Source organism: Mus caroli, chromosome 7 (genome assembly GCF_900094665.2).
Source record: "Mus caroli chromosome 7, CAROLI_EIJ_v1.1, whole genome shotgun sequence".
In the NCBI taxonomy this organism is placed as follows: domain Eukaryota; kingdom Metazoa; phylum Chordata; class Mammalia; order Rodentia; family Muridae; genus Mus; species Mus caroli.
Window position 1 is genome coordinate 34,406,407 of NC_034576.1, and position 17,435 is coordinate 34,423,841.

Genomic DNA, 17,435 nt, shown 5'->3' on the forward strand with positions numbered 1-17,435 from the left:
TGCCACCAGGGTGGACCACGCTGATCACATGATCCTAGGAGAATTTCGTTTCACCATAAACAGGCATCCAACAGGCAAGTACTCCAAACCCCAGGACCGATAGAGAGGAGCTAGAACTTAGCCCCAAGAAGACTCGAGAGTGCTTTCCAATAAAGCCTTCAGTAACTGGATGCAGCTGAATAGACCTGATGCCTTTGTAAAGTGTGGGACTATCCCTCACACTTTCGTTGGCAGTGTCAACCAAAAAAACCAAGTTGCAAAGGACAGGAACTGATCAAAACAAACAAACAAACAAACAACCCACCCAGACCCGTAGGAGAAGCAGAAAGAATTGCCTCTGGGACAAGCAAATTTTACACAACTCAAATTGTCAACTTAACCATAGTGGTCAAGACGAAGTCAGTATTCTTAAATTTCCGTCTTTTCCCCAGCTAGAAAGAAGCCCCACAACCTCTCATATAAGCCTGAGAGCGGCGGCGCTGACATATCCCCCCACCGCACTGTGCAATCTCCTGTGCTGCCTTATCTAACCAAAAGCCCACTGTGTGGGTTAATGAAAGTACGTTCTTTTCCTCTTTTCAGCTTAGGACATTTTTTTTTCTATTGCATTTACCTATTTGTTGTGAACACATTTGTGCTCATACGTGAGCCGTGGCGTACATGTGGACCCACAGGCCGGAGGACAGTTTTCAAAGGTCAGTTCTCATCTTCCACCCTGTTAGACCCAGGAATTGAACCATTTATCCACTGAGCGGTCTCACCAGTCCTTAAGATGGCTTTAAATGGTTTATAAGGTTGTAACTTCAATTGTGAGTCAAAGTATCTGCATTAGGAACACGGCCTCACATGCATTTTCTAAAGCTCACTGGGTTTATCGTTCTGAGTTTTGTTTGGATTTAGGTGTATCCCCGGGGAATATTCTTTAAAACTTCAAAGTCTCCCCCACCTTCCAAAGCCCTGGACGCAAATGCTCTCAAGGAGTTCCCATGTGCCTGTGCTCTTGGCAACCACAGCCCAGGCCTTAGAATCGGGCCCCACACTGGAGCACCTAGCCATTTGGATTTTTATGCATGCTGTAGACGTAGACTGACGATCGGATTTGATGCTACAGACCTCCATTTTGGGACTTCACTTGGCCTCGCCAAGCTGTCCTCAGTATGCAGACTGTTGCTACCCACTGCGCGGATTCCGGGAGGAAAAATCAGCATGCTTTGCAGTGCTCAGCGAAGCCAAGAGCAATGCTCAGCGAAGCCAAGAGGCTGTGGAGACTTGTCATCCCTGTGGAAGCACTCAGGGGACAGCGATTTGGCCGACCTCAAGAGGCAAAGGCTAGCAGGGAACACGACAACGTCTTCAGCTAAAATGTCTTCCGCGCTGACAGAGGAACTGCTCTGTGAGAGCGCTCGCAAAACAAAAAGGGTCGTGCAAAAAAGAAAAAAAAGTAGAGCGCAAGCGCTCAGGCTGAGGCACCGCTGGGATTCGAACCCAGGATCTCCTGTTTACTAGACAGGCGCTTTAACCAACTAAGCCACGGCGCCGCCCGCACGGCCAGTGCGAGAAACCAGTTCCCATTTCTAGTGACCTCATGAGCTTTGCTCATGCGTACACATTTCCGTGCTGGCAGCGGAGCGCATGCGCAGTGCAGCTCCTCGCGGAAACAGACTTCCGAAGCCCAAAGGAACACTGGAGATTTAAATAGGCTTTGCGGAGTGGGCACCGTGCGACGGCCTTGGTTTCCGAGCCACAATAGCACCACTTTTTGAACTTCTTCCGCCAGTCGTGAGAGTTCGTCGGCTGAGACTCTGGGAATTTCAGCGGAGCCCCCAGCTGCCCCAGAAATCCCCCAGAACCTCCCAGTGCCCGGCTGCTTAGTCTCTTGGATGTCATCTCAAGTGAACTGCGGCCATCCTTGCCAGCCCAGGCCCATAACTTCTGGACTCCTTCCTTTGGAACCAGCGAGAGGGGGGGTGGAGGGAGAGAGAGGGATGGGGGGGGGGGGAGAAAGAGAGAGAGATCCTGAGCGGGGCTATGGGCGATTCGAAAAACCTACAGGATGTGTGCTCAAGTCCTGGCCCTCCCCATTTAGGTTTGCCCTAATCAGTCTGGGGTTGCCATGCCAACCGTCCCTCTGACAACAAAATCAAGCAACACTACTTACTGATACATTCCTCTGGTTTTACTCCAGCAGGAGACTTCATTTGCTGAACTGATCTATGCAAAAATAAATGCTACCTGCACAGAAACGTAATAACCTAGATGTCCGTCATCAAGGAAGGCAGGTGTGGGTACAAGCATTCTAATCATCCCTAGAGCTAAGGTGATGACGAATACACTCACCATTATCTTAGTGAAGAAAGAGGCCTCCAAAGTACCTACGGGTGGGATGAAGAGATAGCTCAGTGGTTAAGAAGGCCCAAGGGTCAATTCCCAGCACCCACATGGCAGCTCAAAACCGTCTGTTCTAGGAAATCTATCGTCATCTTTTGGACTCTGTGGGCACTGCGTACATGAGAGGCACATGCATGCATACATACATACATACATACATACATAGAGGCAAAACACCCAAGCACATAAGGAGGATGGAAACTGCTACCAGAGAAGACCCTTAAGCGCCATTACATAGAGGACCGAGCTCCTAGCTCTTGAGCCTGGAAGGGAGAAACCACATTCAAACCACAGCAGTCACAATGCCTTGCCCCTGTGCATCATATTCCCTTAGCAAGCATGTTCATGGAGTGCACACGCCAGTCCCAGTGGTCCAAATGAGATAGATGAACACCAGGTTATAAAGCTTAGAAATAGAAAAACTGCCTCTACAATTCCCCACACACACACACACACACACACTTGTTTTCCAGAAGACTCTAGATTTATTCTATATTCAAACTAACAGTGCTCGCCTCTGAAGGACTCTGTGGTGGGCAAAGAGGCAGCAACATTCTGAGAGTCCAGTCAGGGCCTGGTCCCTGCCTCAGTCTGATGAGTGCATTCTGCTGGGACGGAACTCAGAGCAGAGCCCTCCCTGAAGAACATTGCACAACGTACAACAGGTGGCCCGTGCACCAGTACTCAAAAGGGCTCAGCGGCCATCAGCTGTCAGTCTTCTCCAGTGACAATGACGACGAAGATGATGACGAAGAACTAGGCAGTAAGCACTTCTCCTCTCTCCGGCAGAACAGACACATGCTGGATAGTTGGGAATGGAGGTCACTTTCTAAGGTGGAGAAAAGCTGGTCACAGTTCCTGCACTGTGGTGGGGCATTTTCAAGAAACAGAAACGATGTGCAGGTCAGAGGAGATCAAGCTGTGGAATCCCATTCCCCACCACCCGCCAGCCTGGATGCATCCAAGGCAAGTCCTTCCCTCTCTGGAGTCTCTCACCCCACAAACTGCCCAGGAAGACAGGGAGCATCAGACATGGGTTACTGCCCAGCCTTTCCCTCCAAAGCTAGGAGGATACCCAGGGCTGGACCTCATGTAGCCATGTGCTTGCGAGGAGGAAGACAGGGTTGTGTCCAGCCCTTGTCAAGTGTTCTCTGTACAAAGTGGCCCAGAGTGGAACTGTGGGACCCAAGGAGTGATCTAAATCCTTGATACTCTGAGGACAGCTGACTTACAGAGCAGAGAGTTAGAAAGAAGCAAGGCAAGTAGATAAGGATTTGTTTTTGTTTTTCAGTTGTAGGAATTAAACCCAGGCCCTTGAATGTGTTAGGCCACTGAGCTACATTCCCCCATAACCCCCTGTGTGTGTGTCTGTGTGTCTGTGTGTGTGTGTGTCTGTGTGTGTGTGTCTGTGTCTGTGTGTGTGTGTGTACATGTGCAAGCATGCGTACGTGCGAGAGTGTATGCATGAGAAAGTGGGGGAGAACATATATATGTGTGTTTTATTTTGAGACAGGCTCTCAATATCTCAGGCAGGCCTTAAACTTAAATCCTTTGCCTCAACATTCTGAATAGCTAGTATTATAGCTATGTGCCACCTGGCTAGCAGACAAGTTTGCTGAAATAAACAGAGTGCTTGTTTATCATTTATTTGTTGTTTGTTTTTAAATGCCATCAGATCCCCCTGGGACTGGTTATGAGCCACTGTGTTGGTGCTAGAATCCAATCTGTGTCCTCTGTAGGAGCAGCAGGGGCCCCAAGCCACTAGGCCATCTTTCTAGCCCCTGTTTAATTATTATTTAGATTTTGGACATAGTGCCTCACTACATCTTATAGGCTGTTCTCCCCCACCTTCTCATGCATACACTCTCGCACGTAAGCATGCTTGCACATGTACACACACACACACACACACACAGAGAGACACACACACAGGGGGTTATGGGGGAATGTAGCTCAGTGGCCTAACACATTCAAGGGCCTGGGTTTAATTCCTACACATATAATCCTTCTGCCTCAAGCTTCTGCGTGTTGTACTTACAAGAGGGAGCCACCTTGCTCAGCTCCGGACAAAAATTTCAATGATGTGGGATCTGAGTATCCTCTTCCACTCTGAGTCTCTTTCTGGTTCAAGCACCTCCCAGCACATACGGATACTCTCCGATCTCCCATTGTGACCAACTAGCAAGCCAGTGATTGAGGCGGGGACTCTCAGGCCATGTCAGAGGCCTCTCAGGGAATCCCAGCACACACACACACACAGACACACACACACACACACGTTAAGAGCCCTTTCTATTCTTCCAAAGGATGTTTCACAACTGCCTATAGCTCCAACTGCTGGGGCTCCGCATTCACATAACTCATTTGCACACATACATACACAAACACTCACAAACACACGCACACACTCCACAGACACATATACACATACACACTCCACAGATACATATACACACACTCACACACACACATACACACAGAGACACACACACTCACACATAAACACACACACAAGTACATACACACTCACACGTGAGCACACACACACACACACAGCAGGCAGGAAGCACACCTTTACTCCCAGCACTCAGAAGATGGAGGCAGGTGGAATTCTAGGCTGGCCTGCTTTACATTGCTAGGCCCAGGCCAGCCAGGGCTACACAATGAGATGCTATCTCCAAAATAAAATAAAATAAATCTTAAGTAAAATGAAATAATCATAGAGGTTAGTTCAATGGGAGAGTGTTAGCCTAGGATGTGAAAAGCCTTGTGTTCTATCCTACAATTAACAAACAAGCAAATAAGTTGTATGCACACTTACAAGCCCAGCACTCAGAACAATAAACAGTTTCAGGCCAGCCTAGGATATGTATCGAAAACCCGTCTCAGAGAACAAAATAAATAACATAAAGACCCCCAACACACACCCTTTCCTCCCCCGTGTTTGTCTTCTTCTCATGTCACTCACCATGGGACCATTTTCCTGTATCTATGCACTGGTCTCATCTTTTAGGACTTGAGTTCCCACAAGGCTGAGATCCCCAGGGGTCCAATAATGTTCACTCAGGAAATAAGCTGAATTGGTGAAGATGGGTGGAAGATGACTGGGCTTAGCTTCAACCTAATACCAACCTGCCTGACCTTTAATCCCATGGCCTTTTTGTTTTCAGAAACCAAAGGAATTTTGTCAATTTCTTCAATATTCCATAGTCTCATGGAGCTGTCCTAAAACAAGTTAAACAGTAAGCCAGGAGTCACAAAAACAGACAGACAGGAAAACAAAACAAAAACAAACAAACAAAAACAGAAAACCCAAACCAAACCACTATGAAGGCTGTGGGTAGCTCAGCGGTAGAGTATCAAATTCTCTGTTCCCTGGCATCACAGAAGCCAGGTATGATGGCACATGCCTGTAACCCCAGAACATGAGAAGCAGAGGCAGGAGGATCGGAGTTCAGGGCCAGCCTGGGCTACATGAAGACCTGTGGTGCAGCTGTGCCATGGGATAGCATTCCGGGTTCAGAACAGATGAGCTGCCAAACGTCCAAAGCACATAGAGATACAAAACATATATTGTTGAGCAAAAGAAGCCCGTCTGAAAAGGCTGCAGGCTATAAATTTTATGTATCCAGCGTTCCTGGAAGGCAAATAGTGCAGGCTGAGAATGAACAGAAGTTCCTGGAAAAACAAATAACAAAAACCACACCTTCCACTAAGCCTTCTGCAAGGCTCATTAACTGATTAGACCTCAAAGGACTTGGAGAGGTTGGAATGTTGCAAGTCCAGAGCCAGATCATCATGGCATCTCTCACACCTCTGAGAGCCCTCCATGACCCACCTCTGATGTCATCTACCGTCTCTGTGGCTGTAAAGTCAGTCTTTTGGAATGTACAAACGGACACCTCACTTCTATCAACCAAAAAGCTAAGTGCTGCCAGACAGGAGCTAAGGCCTGTAGTCGAGGCCTCCCTGTTATCCGTGACCTTCCATCAGTCAGTTTGGGAACGACTTGTGGTATCCCTTGCTCCATTATTAGAGAAATGTGATGGAAACTGTTAACCACGGTGGAGCATGGGATTTGGCATAACCCGATTCTGTACTCTTCTGCCACAGTCGCTCATCTTTGACTTCAGAAAAAAACCCTTATCACCTTTGAAGGGAGAGTTACATTTGTGTATGTGTGTTGTGTGTGTATTCTGTGTGGAATATGTTGTGTGTAATATTGTAGTGGCATTGTGTGTACTATGTGTATATGTGTGCTGTGTATAGAATATGTAGTGTGTTGTGCGTAGTCTTGTATTGTGCATTGTGTATAGTATGTGTGTATGTGCGCTATGTGTAGTGTGTGTTGTATGTCGTGTGTGTCTGTGTGTTGTGTGTAGTATGTGTAGTGTGTGCTGTGTAGTGTATGTTGTATGTTGTGTGTGTCTGTGTGTTGTGTGTAGTATGTGTAGTGTGTGCTGTGTAGTGTATGTTGTATGTTGTGTGTGTCTGTGTGTTGTGTGTAGTATGTGTAGTGTGTGCTGTGTAGTGTATATTGCATGTCTCCTGTGTGGTATGTGAGTGTGGCATGTTGTGTGTGTGTGTGTGTTAAGAGACAGTTAAAATAGAAACAGTGGCTGGTGGGAATTCTGGGGGGAAAGGAGTCTGTATGAAGCAGAGCATACGGGGTCTTTCAGGCAGTAAAATTATTCTATAGTTCTACAGGCTATTGTAATGATTGATACATGGTATGTGTTTGACAAAACTCACAGAATGTACAATAAATAAATAACCAAAGTGACACACACCTGTAATCCCAGCTGGGATTAATGGGGAGGGCAAGGCAGGAGACTTACAGTTTACCATCAATCTGGCTGACTGACAAGGCAGACTTGGGAGTGGGAGTCAGAGAACACAACATTGTGAACTCTGGACTTTCTTTTTATGCTAACAAAAATAATTCCAAAAAGAAAGGCAGTTTTCTAGTAGCCTTGATTTTTATCCCAGTGACATTCCCTTTCTTTGCTGTGCATCCGGTGGAGCTGTAAAATCCTACGTCTGAATTGCTTATTATGCCTATTTGTTAAGGCAGCAATAACATCTCATTGTGTGTTACATTTCCTAATTAAGCAGAGGAAACAAAATGTCTTATAGAGAGACAAACGCTGAAATTTGGAGAGCAGCTACACTGGAGAAGAGCCAGGTTTTATCAGTAGTCACTTTCTACAGTATATCAAGTACTTTGTTAAGTCTTAGCAACATGCTCTGCTACAAGGACCCCACAATGAGATGTTTCAGAAAACCAGAAACAAGCAAAACCACGATGGGCTGGAGAGATGGCTCAGTGATTAAAAGCACTCACTGCTCTTGCAAAGGACTGGATTTCAGGTCCCAGCACCCACACTGAGCAGCTCACAACCACCCATAACTCCCCTTTCTGCCCTCAGAAGGCACTGAACACACATCACACACACACACACACACACATGCATGCACGCACGCACGCACGCACAAATGCATGAATGTACATATTGTATTTTAAAGTCACCCCTAAGCTTTCAGATACTTTGACTCCAAACTTGGGAGTTTTAAATTCCTTCCAGGATTCCTGTGAAGATTTTAGTAAAATGCAGAAAGCATAAAGCAAAAGCTTGTTAAGAACTACCTAAATTCAAACCGGATTTGTTGTTGTATTTTTGTTGTTTGTTTTTCAAGACAGGGTTTCTCTCTGTAGCTCTGGCTGTCCTGGAACTCGATCTGTAGGATAAGCTGGCCTTGAACTCACAGAGATCTGCCAGCCTCTTGCCTCTTGAGTACTGGGATTAAAGGCAAGTGCCATCACTTCATGCTTCAAATCCGACTTTTCTAACTCATCTGCACATTTAACACACAGTGCAAATGTAAATTTTGTTGAAGTCATTCACTGGGTAAGGTAAGCTTTATACCAAAGCAAATGAGAAGTTAAATGGGGAGCCTGCCTGGCTCCTATCCCAGATCTGGCATTACAGACATGGAATCTCGCTTTTATGTGGGTTCTGGAATCCGAACCTGGGCCCTCATGCTTGTGCCGCAAGTCCGTTATCAACTGAGCCACCTCCCCAGCCCCTTGATGAATTTTTATTCTAGAAAAGGAAGATAGCATCTTCCTTGAACACATGTCTACAATATGGCTACCATCATTTCTGGCCTTGGAATGATTTTAAAATGTTAGCCTGTCCGAAATTTATATTTTTAAGGGATGAGACAAGAATCTCCCTGACTTTAAAATGTACTGAGGATCAGAGTAGAAAGAAGAGTAATAAAGTTGAGTGCGGCAACACAGACCTGTAATCCCAGCATCTGGACGACCAGGAGCTCTGGGTCAGCCTGGGCTAAGTATTCCCAGAGCTTGGGCAGTGAATGCTGGAGGACCAGGAGCTCTGGGTCAGCCTGGGCTAAGTTTAAGACCAAACTGGAACACTTGAAATTTTACCTTCAAAAAGCAATACAAATAAAATGAATAATAACACAAATATATATACTGTTTATTCCCCCCGCCCCAACCTATTTGGAGTTATTTTGTTGAATTTGAGAAACAGGGTTTCTCTGTGCATCCCAGGCTGATCTGAAACTCTCTGTTTTGCACCAGACTCCCAGGCTGGGATTACAGGTGTGTCCCACTGTGCCAAGCCTTTTGACACAAAAACATTACTCATTTTGATGAAATTCTTTTTTTTTTTTAAATTGTTCATTGTTTCTTTGCTTTAAATAATTTTAGTTATTCGTAACTGTGCTTGCAGGAGCCAGTGCAGGCCACAAGAGGACATCAGACTCCCTGGATCTGGAGTTACAGATGGTTGTGAACTGCCGTGTGGGTGCTGGGAATTGAACTCAGGACCTCTGGAAGAGCAGCCAGTGCTCTTAACCGCTGAGCCATCTCTCCAGCCCCACATTTCCTGTGCTTTGTTGTCAAACTCTTGAACTTCACTGCAAACTCAAAATATCAAAGATTCTCTCAAAAGTTTCCTTCGTATTTTTAAAATTTAGCTCATAAGTTTAGGTCTTTGGTACATTTTATTTTGTACAGTGGTTCCTTGGTGTGCAGGAGGAAGTGTTCTCGGACCTCCCACAATGAAGAATACCAAAACTGGTCCCCTGCATAAACCTCGATCAAATTTGCATATAGTTAACATATATGCCTATAATCTTTAAGTCATCTCTAGATTGAATATAATGCCTGAGAGACTGCAAATGGTTGTTAGACTATTGTTTAGGAGACAAGAAAACAAGGTCTGTGTGTGTCCAATATAGATAGAACTATGGTTCTTAGTCTGCAATGTCTGCCCTGTGCCGTGCTCTGAAGCACACACCTACAAACCTAACAAAGCAGGAGACCTGCAGCTGGAGGCTAGCCTGGGGTGGGGGTGGGGGACACAACAAGATCCTGTCACAAAGCAGAAATGCTTAGTACGTGGGATCTGAACCATTGTTTCACCAACCTAGAGGCCACTGACATTCAGAACAGAAGGCAGTATTAAAGGTCAGACGTCAAGGTGGAGCTCCTCTCACCTGGCACAGCCTCTGAGTGAGGGACAGTTGTGTGCCACTAAAATGGATGTCCTCAGATGACTGTTGTGGAAGGGGAGAAAGACCCATCTGGGGCCTCGGGAGGGCGTGGCTGCTTAGCTGTGAGCTGGTGCTTGCCCTACAAGGCTGGCTGTCTGCTGTGCCATTGACGGGTCACGCTTCTCCAGCAAAAACTCCAGCACTCATGGTACAGATCAGATCCACCTGGCAATCCCCAGAATGACAGATGGAAGAGAGGACTGGGCGCCATATTCGCGGGCAGCTCCTGAGTGCAGATGTCAGACTGAGCCTGCACAGGAACAGGTTTTTGCCTTTTAATTCTATGTGAGCCACAAGTGGTGGCTCATACCTTTTAATCCTGACACTCACCCAAGGCAGAGGCAGAGGCAGCTGGGTCTCTTGAGCTCTAGGCCAGCCTGGTCTAAAGAGCAAGTTCAAGGACAGCCAGAGCTGCACAGAGAAACCCTATCTTGAAAAAACAAACAAAACAAAACAAAACCCCTTTATTTATTTATTTATTTATTTATTTATTTATTTATTTATTTATTTATTGGTGACTAGTGGGTAGGAGCTTGCTACAACTTGTGTGTGGCCATCCAAGTACAACATTTAGGAGTCCGTTCTTTCGTCCTACTGTGTGGGACCTGGGAATCAAGCCGGGGTCGGCAGGCTTGGTGGGAGGGGCCTTTCCCTAATAAACCATCTGGATGGCCCTCTTCTTACCTCTGTCTCCTGAACGGTGGGGTTACAGGCATGCAACCCCAAGTCCGGATTTCATATTTGGGGTGGGTAACCACGTCTGCTATCTCAAGTACTAGCAAGTGTGATACACATTTTAAGTCCGCCAAAGCTTGGTCGCTTTTACCTTTGAAGCCGAGAGGATCCATTTCTTGTTGTTGCTAATAGCAACATCCGTCACCCAGTCCTCGTGGCCCTGAACAAGAAATAATTTAACAAAGACCTCGGAGAAATGCTTTATAAAAGCGAGAGAAACCAAGAGCCAGCAAGCCTGTGTTGCTTACCTGAAGCCCACGCTCGGTCCCAACAACACCTAAGGCAGAATGCAAGCCGCAAGGACGGGTCACAGCATCTATTATGAGAGTGCTGTGTGTGTTTTTAAAATCGTATGCAAGGCTCAGCAGACTGGGAGGAAATAAAAGACCATGTTCCTATCTGGTCTTATGTCTTTGCTTGTATCCACTGCTTGACAAAGTGCCTCTAAGAGGCTTTCCCAGGGAGGGTCTTTGTGGGCTTCCACAGAGGCTTAAGCCAATGAGGAACTGTAAAACCAGAGGAGACGGGCGCCGTTTGTGGGTTAGGGCTCTACCTAGGCATGTTTACAGTCTCTGCCACTTTCCTTACAGAAAGTGCAGCAACGGAGCAGGGTTAGGAAAAGGGAGCAGGCGAGGTTGGGTTGCAGAGTTTAGCAAAAGGCTAGAGAGGAGACAGAGCGGGTAAAGCGCTCGCCACCACAAGCCTGGAGACCTGGAACCTAGGTAAAAGTGAAAGGAGGTAAACCCACCCCTCAGAGACGCCCTCTGACCTCCGCACCGGCGCTGTGCCCCGTTCGTCGTCACTCATACAACATTTGCACAGAGTGATGAAACTAGGAATGAAAAGATAGCTTTTCATTCAGTATAAAAGTGGCGGGGGTCGGGGAGAGGGGGAAGGTGGAGGGAAGAGACCAGAGCAATCTGACGGGAGGCAGAGGGGTGGGAAGCCCAGTGGGGTTAGCATTCAGCACGAAGCTGTTTGTTTGCTCTCATGAAATCTCCGTGGTAGAACTCAGCTTAGAAAGACTAGCCTTGGCTGTGTGGGGGTAGGGGTGGGATGAACACGCGCCACTCAAGAAGACGTAGATGACAGAGGGTCCCTGAGGACTCAGAGGCTTTAAGTCATGGGTGTAGGCACTCACAGCCAAAGGCAACGGAGAGACTGGACCAGGGATACAGGGCTCCAGCCCTAGATGGCTGCCATGTTGGCTAACACCCTGCTAAATACAGACAGCCTTGGGTGCCGGCCTCTTCTGTTGGTGGCAGAAGCCCTGAGGCTGGGCAAGTCCTCACGCCAGCGTCAGACTCTGCTGTTTGTGGACTCCTGCCTAGCTCCGGGCTTGGCTGCTTCACCTACACACACTAGATAGTGCCTTTTCCTGAGGTCCTTGCTTGTCCACTGAGATCTCAGATAAGTGCTTCCTCTAGGGAGCCCACTGCTCTCCCCTTGTGGGTCAGTCCCTAAGCCTCCTCTGTCACACCTCTCTCTCTCTCTCTCTCTGTCATCACTGCTGGTGGCTAATTTACTGATATCTTTGTCCTTCCCCACAAAAGTGTTAGTACCCTTAGAACTAGGCAGCAAGGCCTTGGCCTTGGTCTCAGATGCCATAACACCTGGAGTGGCAGGACCACACCCAAAAATCTCAGCACTAGGGGGTGGGAGGTGCTGAAACAGGAAGATCACAAGTTTGAGGCTAACTCGGGCTACATAGCAAGATCCTAACCACCTCCCACCCCAAGCCCCGTGCACCTGCACACTTCCCACACACACACACACACACCACCGCCACCACCACCACCACCACCACCACACAAAGTTAGATTTATTATGTTGTGCAGATACTTGTACCTTCAATGCCAACTTCCGGTAGCCACCTCCTACATCCCAAATAGCCACAGTCTTGTCAAATCCACCAGAAATGAGAAAAGAGCCTGAAAAACAAAGGGTGGGGGGAGTGGCTGCAGAATCCTTGCTTCCTGCACCAAGTGCCCCCTCCCCTCTGTGGTAAGGCTGACGGTGACATCTGTGAGGCACTGCCATGGCTTATGCCGAAGACACTAGGAAACTTCCTGGTGTGGCTCAAGGATGCCCTGTAACTTTTAGTTTTTCAAAGTCTACTTTTAATGATGGTGCTTAAATGTTTTAACCTCCCTTCTAGCCCACCACCCACCAGAGGTGGTGGGAAAGAAAGGATACGGGGTGGTGGGGGGGGGGAAGTGGACCTGTTTAGAAAGGTTCTTTGGAGCAACAGATAAGAGATCTGTGTTGTCAGTTTGGTTCACAGCTCAGCAGCGGCAGCTCGATCCACTCACAAGCACTTCACAGACACACAAGCAGTCCAGTTTGGTAGAGTCAGGCTAGCACACAGGAATCAACAGCAGTGGCACCGCCTAGCAGAGGCAGCCAGGCCTCAGCAGGAGGGACCAAGAGCAATGACAGAGGTTCTCTCGGCTATGCCACTCTCAGCGACGTGAAGACCAGTGAAGACGGGCAAGCATCGCACAGTTAGCTCTATAAGCAAGCCAAGCTCAGCCTCCGTGACTGTCCATCGAGTCCTTGCTATACTCCAGACATCACACGCCTCCACGAGTCTTGTCTCAGCACATGAGTGTCTCAGATGACATCACTCTGCCAATCAGCCCGAGTCCAATGAAGAAGCAAGAAACTGCAGCACACCACCAGAAGGGTTTTTTTTTTTTTTTTGGCGCATTTTTCTCTAGTGAGTTCCGACAAATGCAGCTCAGGCGATGCAATGTAAAGTGGGCCAATAAATACATACGTGTTGTTAGCAAAGCATCCTTCATCACGTGCTTGCTTTCGCAGAGCATCCTCTCTCCTGTGCCTGCTTCCTTGAAACGTTCCTTCATGAGTCTGCCTTAGCCTTTCACCTGTGACCACTTCAGGAAAACACTCCTCCTTGTGTTTGCCCCAGCAAAACACCATCCACCACAACTGACTTTCCAAAGAACCTTAAGTTTCCACTTCACAGCCCAGTCAGCTAGAACCCTTCCTTTGTTACTCTGGGTAATTATATCCCATCTCTGTTGGTGTGTTATAACCGTAGTTATGACATCAACAGAGCAGTCCCACACGGCTCGTAGAAGCAGTGCGGGGTCAAGTTCCTGCCAGTCTGCGCTCACATTAGACATGGTGCTGAATTCTTATAATTCCAGTACTTAGGGGATGGAGGCAGCAGGATCATAAGACTAAGGCCAACCAGGGCTGCAGAGCAGGTTTTCTTTTGTTTTGTTAATTATTACACTTGTGTGTGTGTGTGTGTGTGTGTGTGTGTGTGTGTGTGTGTGTACATCCGTGCACTCAGTGACAAAGGACAATTTTTGAGAATCCATTTCTTCTTCCACCATATGGGTCCACTAGGGATTGAACTCGGGTCCTCAGACTTGGCAGAATGCCACTGAGCCCTCTCAATATAAAAACAACCCAAACCCAAGGAGAAAACAAAACAACAACAACAACAAAGCAGGCAAACAAACAAAAGTCTAGAGAGCTAGGGAGGTGGCTCAGTGTTTGAAACCCTTGCCTCGGAAGCCTGAGTTACCGGAGTTCAGATCCCCAGAAACCTACGTAAGTGCTGGACTCATGGGTCAGCCCACTTGACATTCCAGCCCCAGAAGATAAAGACAGGAGATTCCCCCAGAAGAAGCTGGCTAGCAAGACTAACGTGATCTGTGAGCTCTGGGTTTGATTGAGAGACCCTGTCTCATTAACTGAGACAAGAGAGTAGGGAGGATGGTTCCTGACATCAGACTCAGGCATACACAGGTGTGTGCGCCCACACATCACCACACAAAAACTCAATTAATCTGGACCCTTGACATCTCTCAACACTGGACCACCAAACCAGGCAGCATACACCAGCTGATATGAGACCTCCCCCAACACACATACAGTAGAGGGCTGCCGGGTCTATATTCATTCAGAGATGATGCACCTAACCCTCAAGAGACTGGAGGCCCCAGGGAGTTTAGAGGTCAGATGGGGTGGGAGGTGGGAACATCCTCGTGGAGACAGGTGGGTGGGGAGGAGGTATGGGTTGTGGAACAATCAGAGGGTGAATGGGGGGGGAGAATAAAATATGGAGTATAAAAAAATATATATATATACATATATATAAAGGAAAAAAGAAAGAAAATGGAATGAGAACAACAAACAAACAAACAAACAAACACCAGAGTCTCTAGGCACAACATTTTCACCAATACATCAATATACTCTTTCTACGTAAAGGCATCCTACCTAACTTCAGTTGTGGAGTACCAGTGTGGAACTTGGCCAATGTGACTGTCTCTCAGGCCCCCGTGGATCTCATGTGTGAGCTGTGCTTTCTCCATGAAGCAGAGCGCAGTGCTCCTGCCCTTAGAGGCAATGCGACAGCCAGCACGGCACCGCTCTGCTTGTTTATCAGCTTATTCACTTATTTTATTTACTTTTGGCTCTTTAAAGATTTATTCATTTTTATTTATGTGAGTGCACTGTAGCTGTCTTCAGACACACCAGAAGAGGGCATCGGATCCCATTACAGATGGTTGTGAGCCACCATGTGGTTGCTGGGAATTGAACTCAGGACCTCTGGAAGAGCAGTCAGTGCTCTTACCCGCTGAGCCCTCTCCCCGGCCCTTTGTTTAACTGTTTAAACAGTAAAAAAAAAAAATCAACAACAGTGCATGAGGGTGTTTGTTGCTCTTGCAGAGGATCTGGGTTTGGTTCTCAGCACCCATGTAAGGCAGCTCACAACTGCCTGTAACTCCAACTCCAGAGGATCAGATAGTCACCTCCATAGGCACCGTGAACACGTGTACACACACACACACACACACACACACACCACACACACACACACACACACACACACACACACACACACACACAGAGTGATACTAGGTATACCACCAAAGAGGGTGTTTTGCTTCTGGAAGCAAGGTTGTGGATCACAAAAGATCCACTTGCCCCTCCCTCTGTATGCACCAACGTGTACTAAAGTTGGAGCAATGAAAAGATTAGCACGGCCCCTGCTAATAAACAAACAAACAAACAAACAAACACATATAAATAATAGAGCATGCTCTCTGGAGCAGGAAAGGTGTTCAGAAAGACCTTAACAGTTCTTAAGATAGGACATTGATCATGTGTGTAGTGGCTGGGGAGCCCTGTGTCTCTCACACATATACAAGCCAAACACACTTTTCAGTAGAATCGGGGTGTGTGTGTGTGTGTGTGTGTGTGTGTGTGTGTGTGGTATGTGCATGCATATATTTGGCTCCTGAACAGCTGCTTCCCTCAAAGGGCCCTAGCCGCACCTTCATTACTGACAAAGGGAAGGCTTCCTGTTGTTGGCCACTTCCCTTGGCAGCAGCATCCTAAGTTCCTCTGGTTTAAAGGGTACCAACTCCCACCTCCAACTCTGGAGGCAGAAAAGTCACCCAGTCCTGGTCTATCACAGCCTTTCATCCATGGAGATGTGACCAGCTCGGAGGTGGGCATGTGTCCCAAGCTGAGCCAATGGGAGCTGTCCCTGGAACTTGGTGCTGACATCATCAAGCAGAAATTCCCTTTTCCTTGAGGATTGCCAGTGGCCAGAACCAGACTGTCTGGGAAACACTCTAGGCCATCCTTGCCTTGCAGTGGGGAAAGCCATATGGAGGAGAAGCAGAAGGGCGTGGCTTTGCTAAAGGAGGAAAGCTGGCTCAGGTGTGCAAGACCTTGGTGGGAAGGGGTGTTTTAAGCATCCTTCAGGAGATCCTGTACAGTATTCAGGATTAAAGCTTTACAGAACTGCAGACACTGGTGGGTTCTTGTTATTTATGTGCACATGGTGGAGCTTATTAAGATACAGAATCTTGCAGCCCCCTTCAAAGATGCAAATTCTGTTGGTCTTGTGTGAGACTAAGAAAACTGCAAAATGGTTTAAAGACCATACTTTGAGAAATACCATTTTAAGACAACCTGAATAAATATTTTACACACACTCAAAAAAAAAATCAAAGTTTCTTTTGTGGTTTCTTTTGTGGTCGACCTGGAAGGGAGTGGGTGGCACGAGAAGATGGGAGGGGGCATCACCTTCCCGCCAGAATCATGGAGAGTCATCTCTTGTCTGCACCCAGGAAAGTCCACACAGATTCTGCCTTCCAGCATCTGTGTGGCAAATAACGGTGAATGTGGCTTCACAGTGGGACACATTTGTGATCCCAACACTCAGGATGCAACACATAAAAGAAGGGGGAGGGGAAGGGAAGGGGTCCTTGTGCCTGCTTGTCACTCACTGTCTCTGGCAATGCAGCAGGAACTCACACAGCCCTCGTGGCCCTTCATCAGAGTCACGCAGGCTCCTCGGTTTCGAAACTCCCCCGTGTGGACATTCCAGATTTTTATGTTTTTATCCCAGGAGCTGGTACACAAGAAGTGGCCACTGGAGGTGAAGCAGCAGTCTGAGATGGCATTGAAATGTGCCCTGAAACACAGGTGGGATGCATGCTAACATGCCATTCCAGGGAGACCCTAGAACCCTCCTGATAGGACCCTGGATGGAAAGGGGATGCCACTTCCCATGTGGGTGTGGCTATCATTCCTCTCATCACAATGTACCATAGTCCAGCTGGGGCTTTCCAGACTGAGCCTCACTCAGCCTCACTCTCTCCAGGCCGGGCTGGGACAACAGTCAGACCAGTCATGTTTAAAAAGAAAGGAAGGAAGGAAGGAAGGAGGGG

General features: G+C 47.5%; 1 protein-coding gene and 1 non-coding gene across 3 annotated transcripts in view; both read right to left on the reverse strand.

The window, feature by feature from the left end:
- Positions 1 to 1,464: 1,464 nt before the first annotated feature.
- On the reverse strand, positions 1,465 to 1,538 carry Trnat-agu. Its single transcript has one exon. It is a non-coding gene; the product is annotated as a tRNA-Thr (tRNA).
- Positions 1,539 to 2,906: 1,368 nt separating this feature from the next.
- The window catches only part of Wdr88 (WD repeat domain 88), a 38,635-nt gene continuing 24,106 nt past the window's right edge, over positions 2,907 to 17,435 (reverse strand). Inside the window, exons 7-11 of one of the 2 annotated variants that reach the window (XM_021168397.1) lie at positions 16,992 to 17,179; positions 12,559 to 12,641; positions 10,802 to 10,870; positions 5,521 to 5,613; positions 2,907 to 3,251 (exon numbers count right to left, since the gene is read on the reverse strand). In XM_021168397.1, coding sequence (XP_021024056.1) covers positions 3,093 to 3,251; positions 5,521 to 5,613; positions 10,802 to 10,870; positions 12,559 to 12,641; positions 16,992 to 17,179 — 592 coding nt within the window. In that variant the 3' untranslated portion in view covers positions 2,907 to 3,092. The remainder of the gene's footprint in view (positions 3,252 to 5,520; positions 5,614 to 10,801; positions 10,871 to 12,558; positions 12,642 to 16,991; positions 17,180 to 17,435) is intronic. The other variant, XM_021168398.1, reaches the window with a different exon arrangement.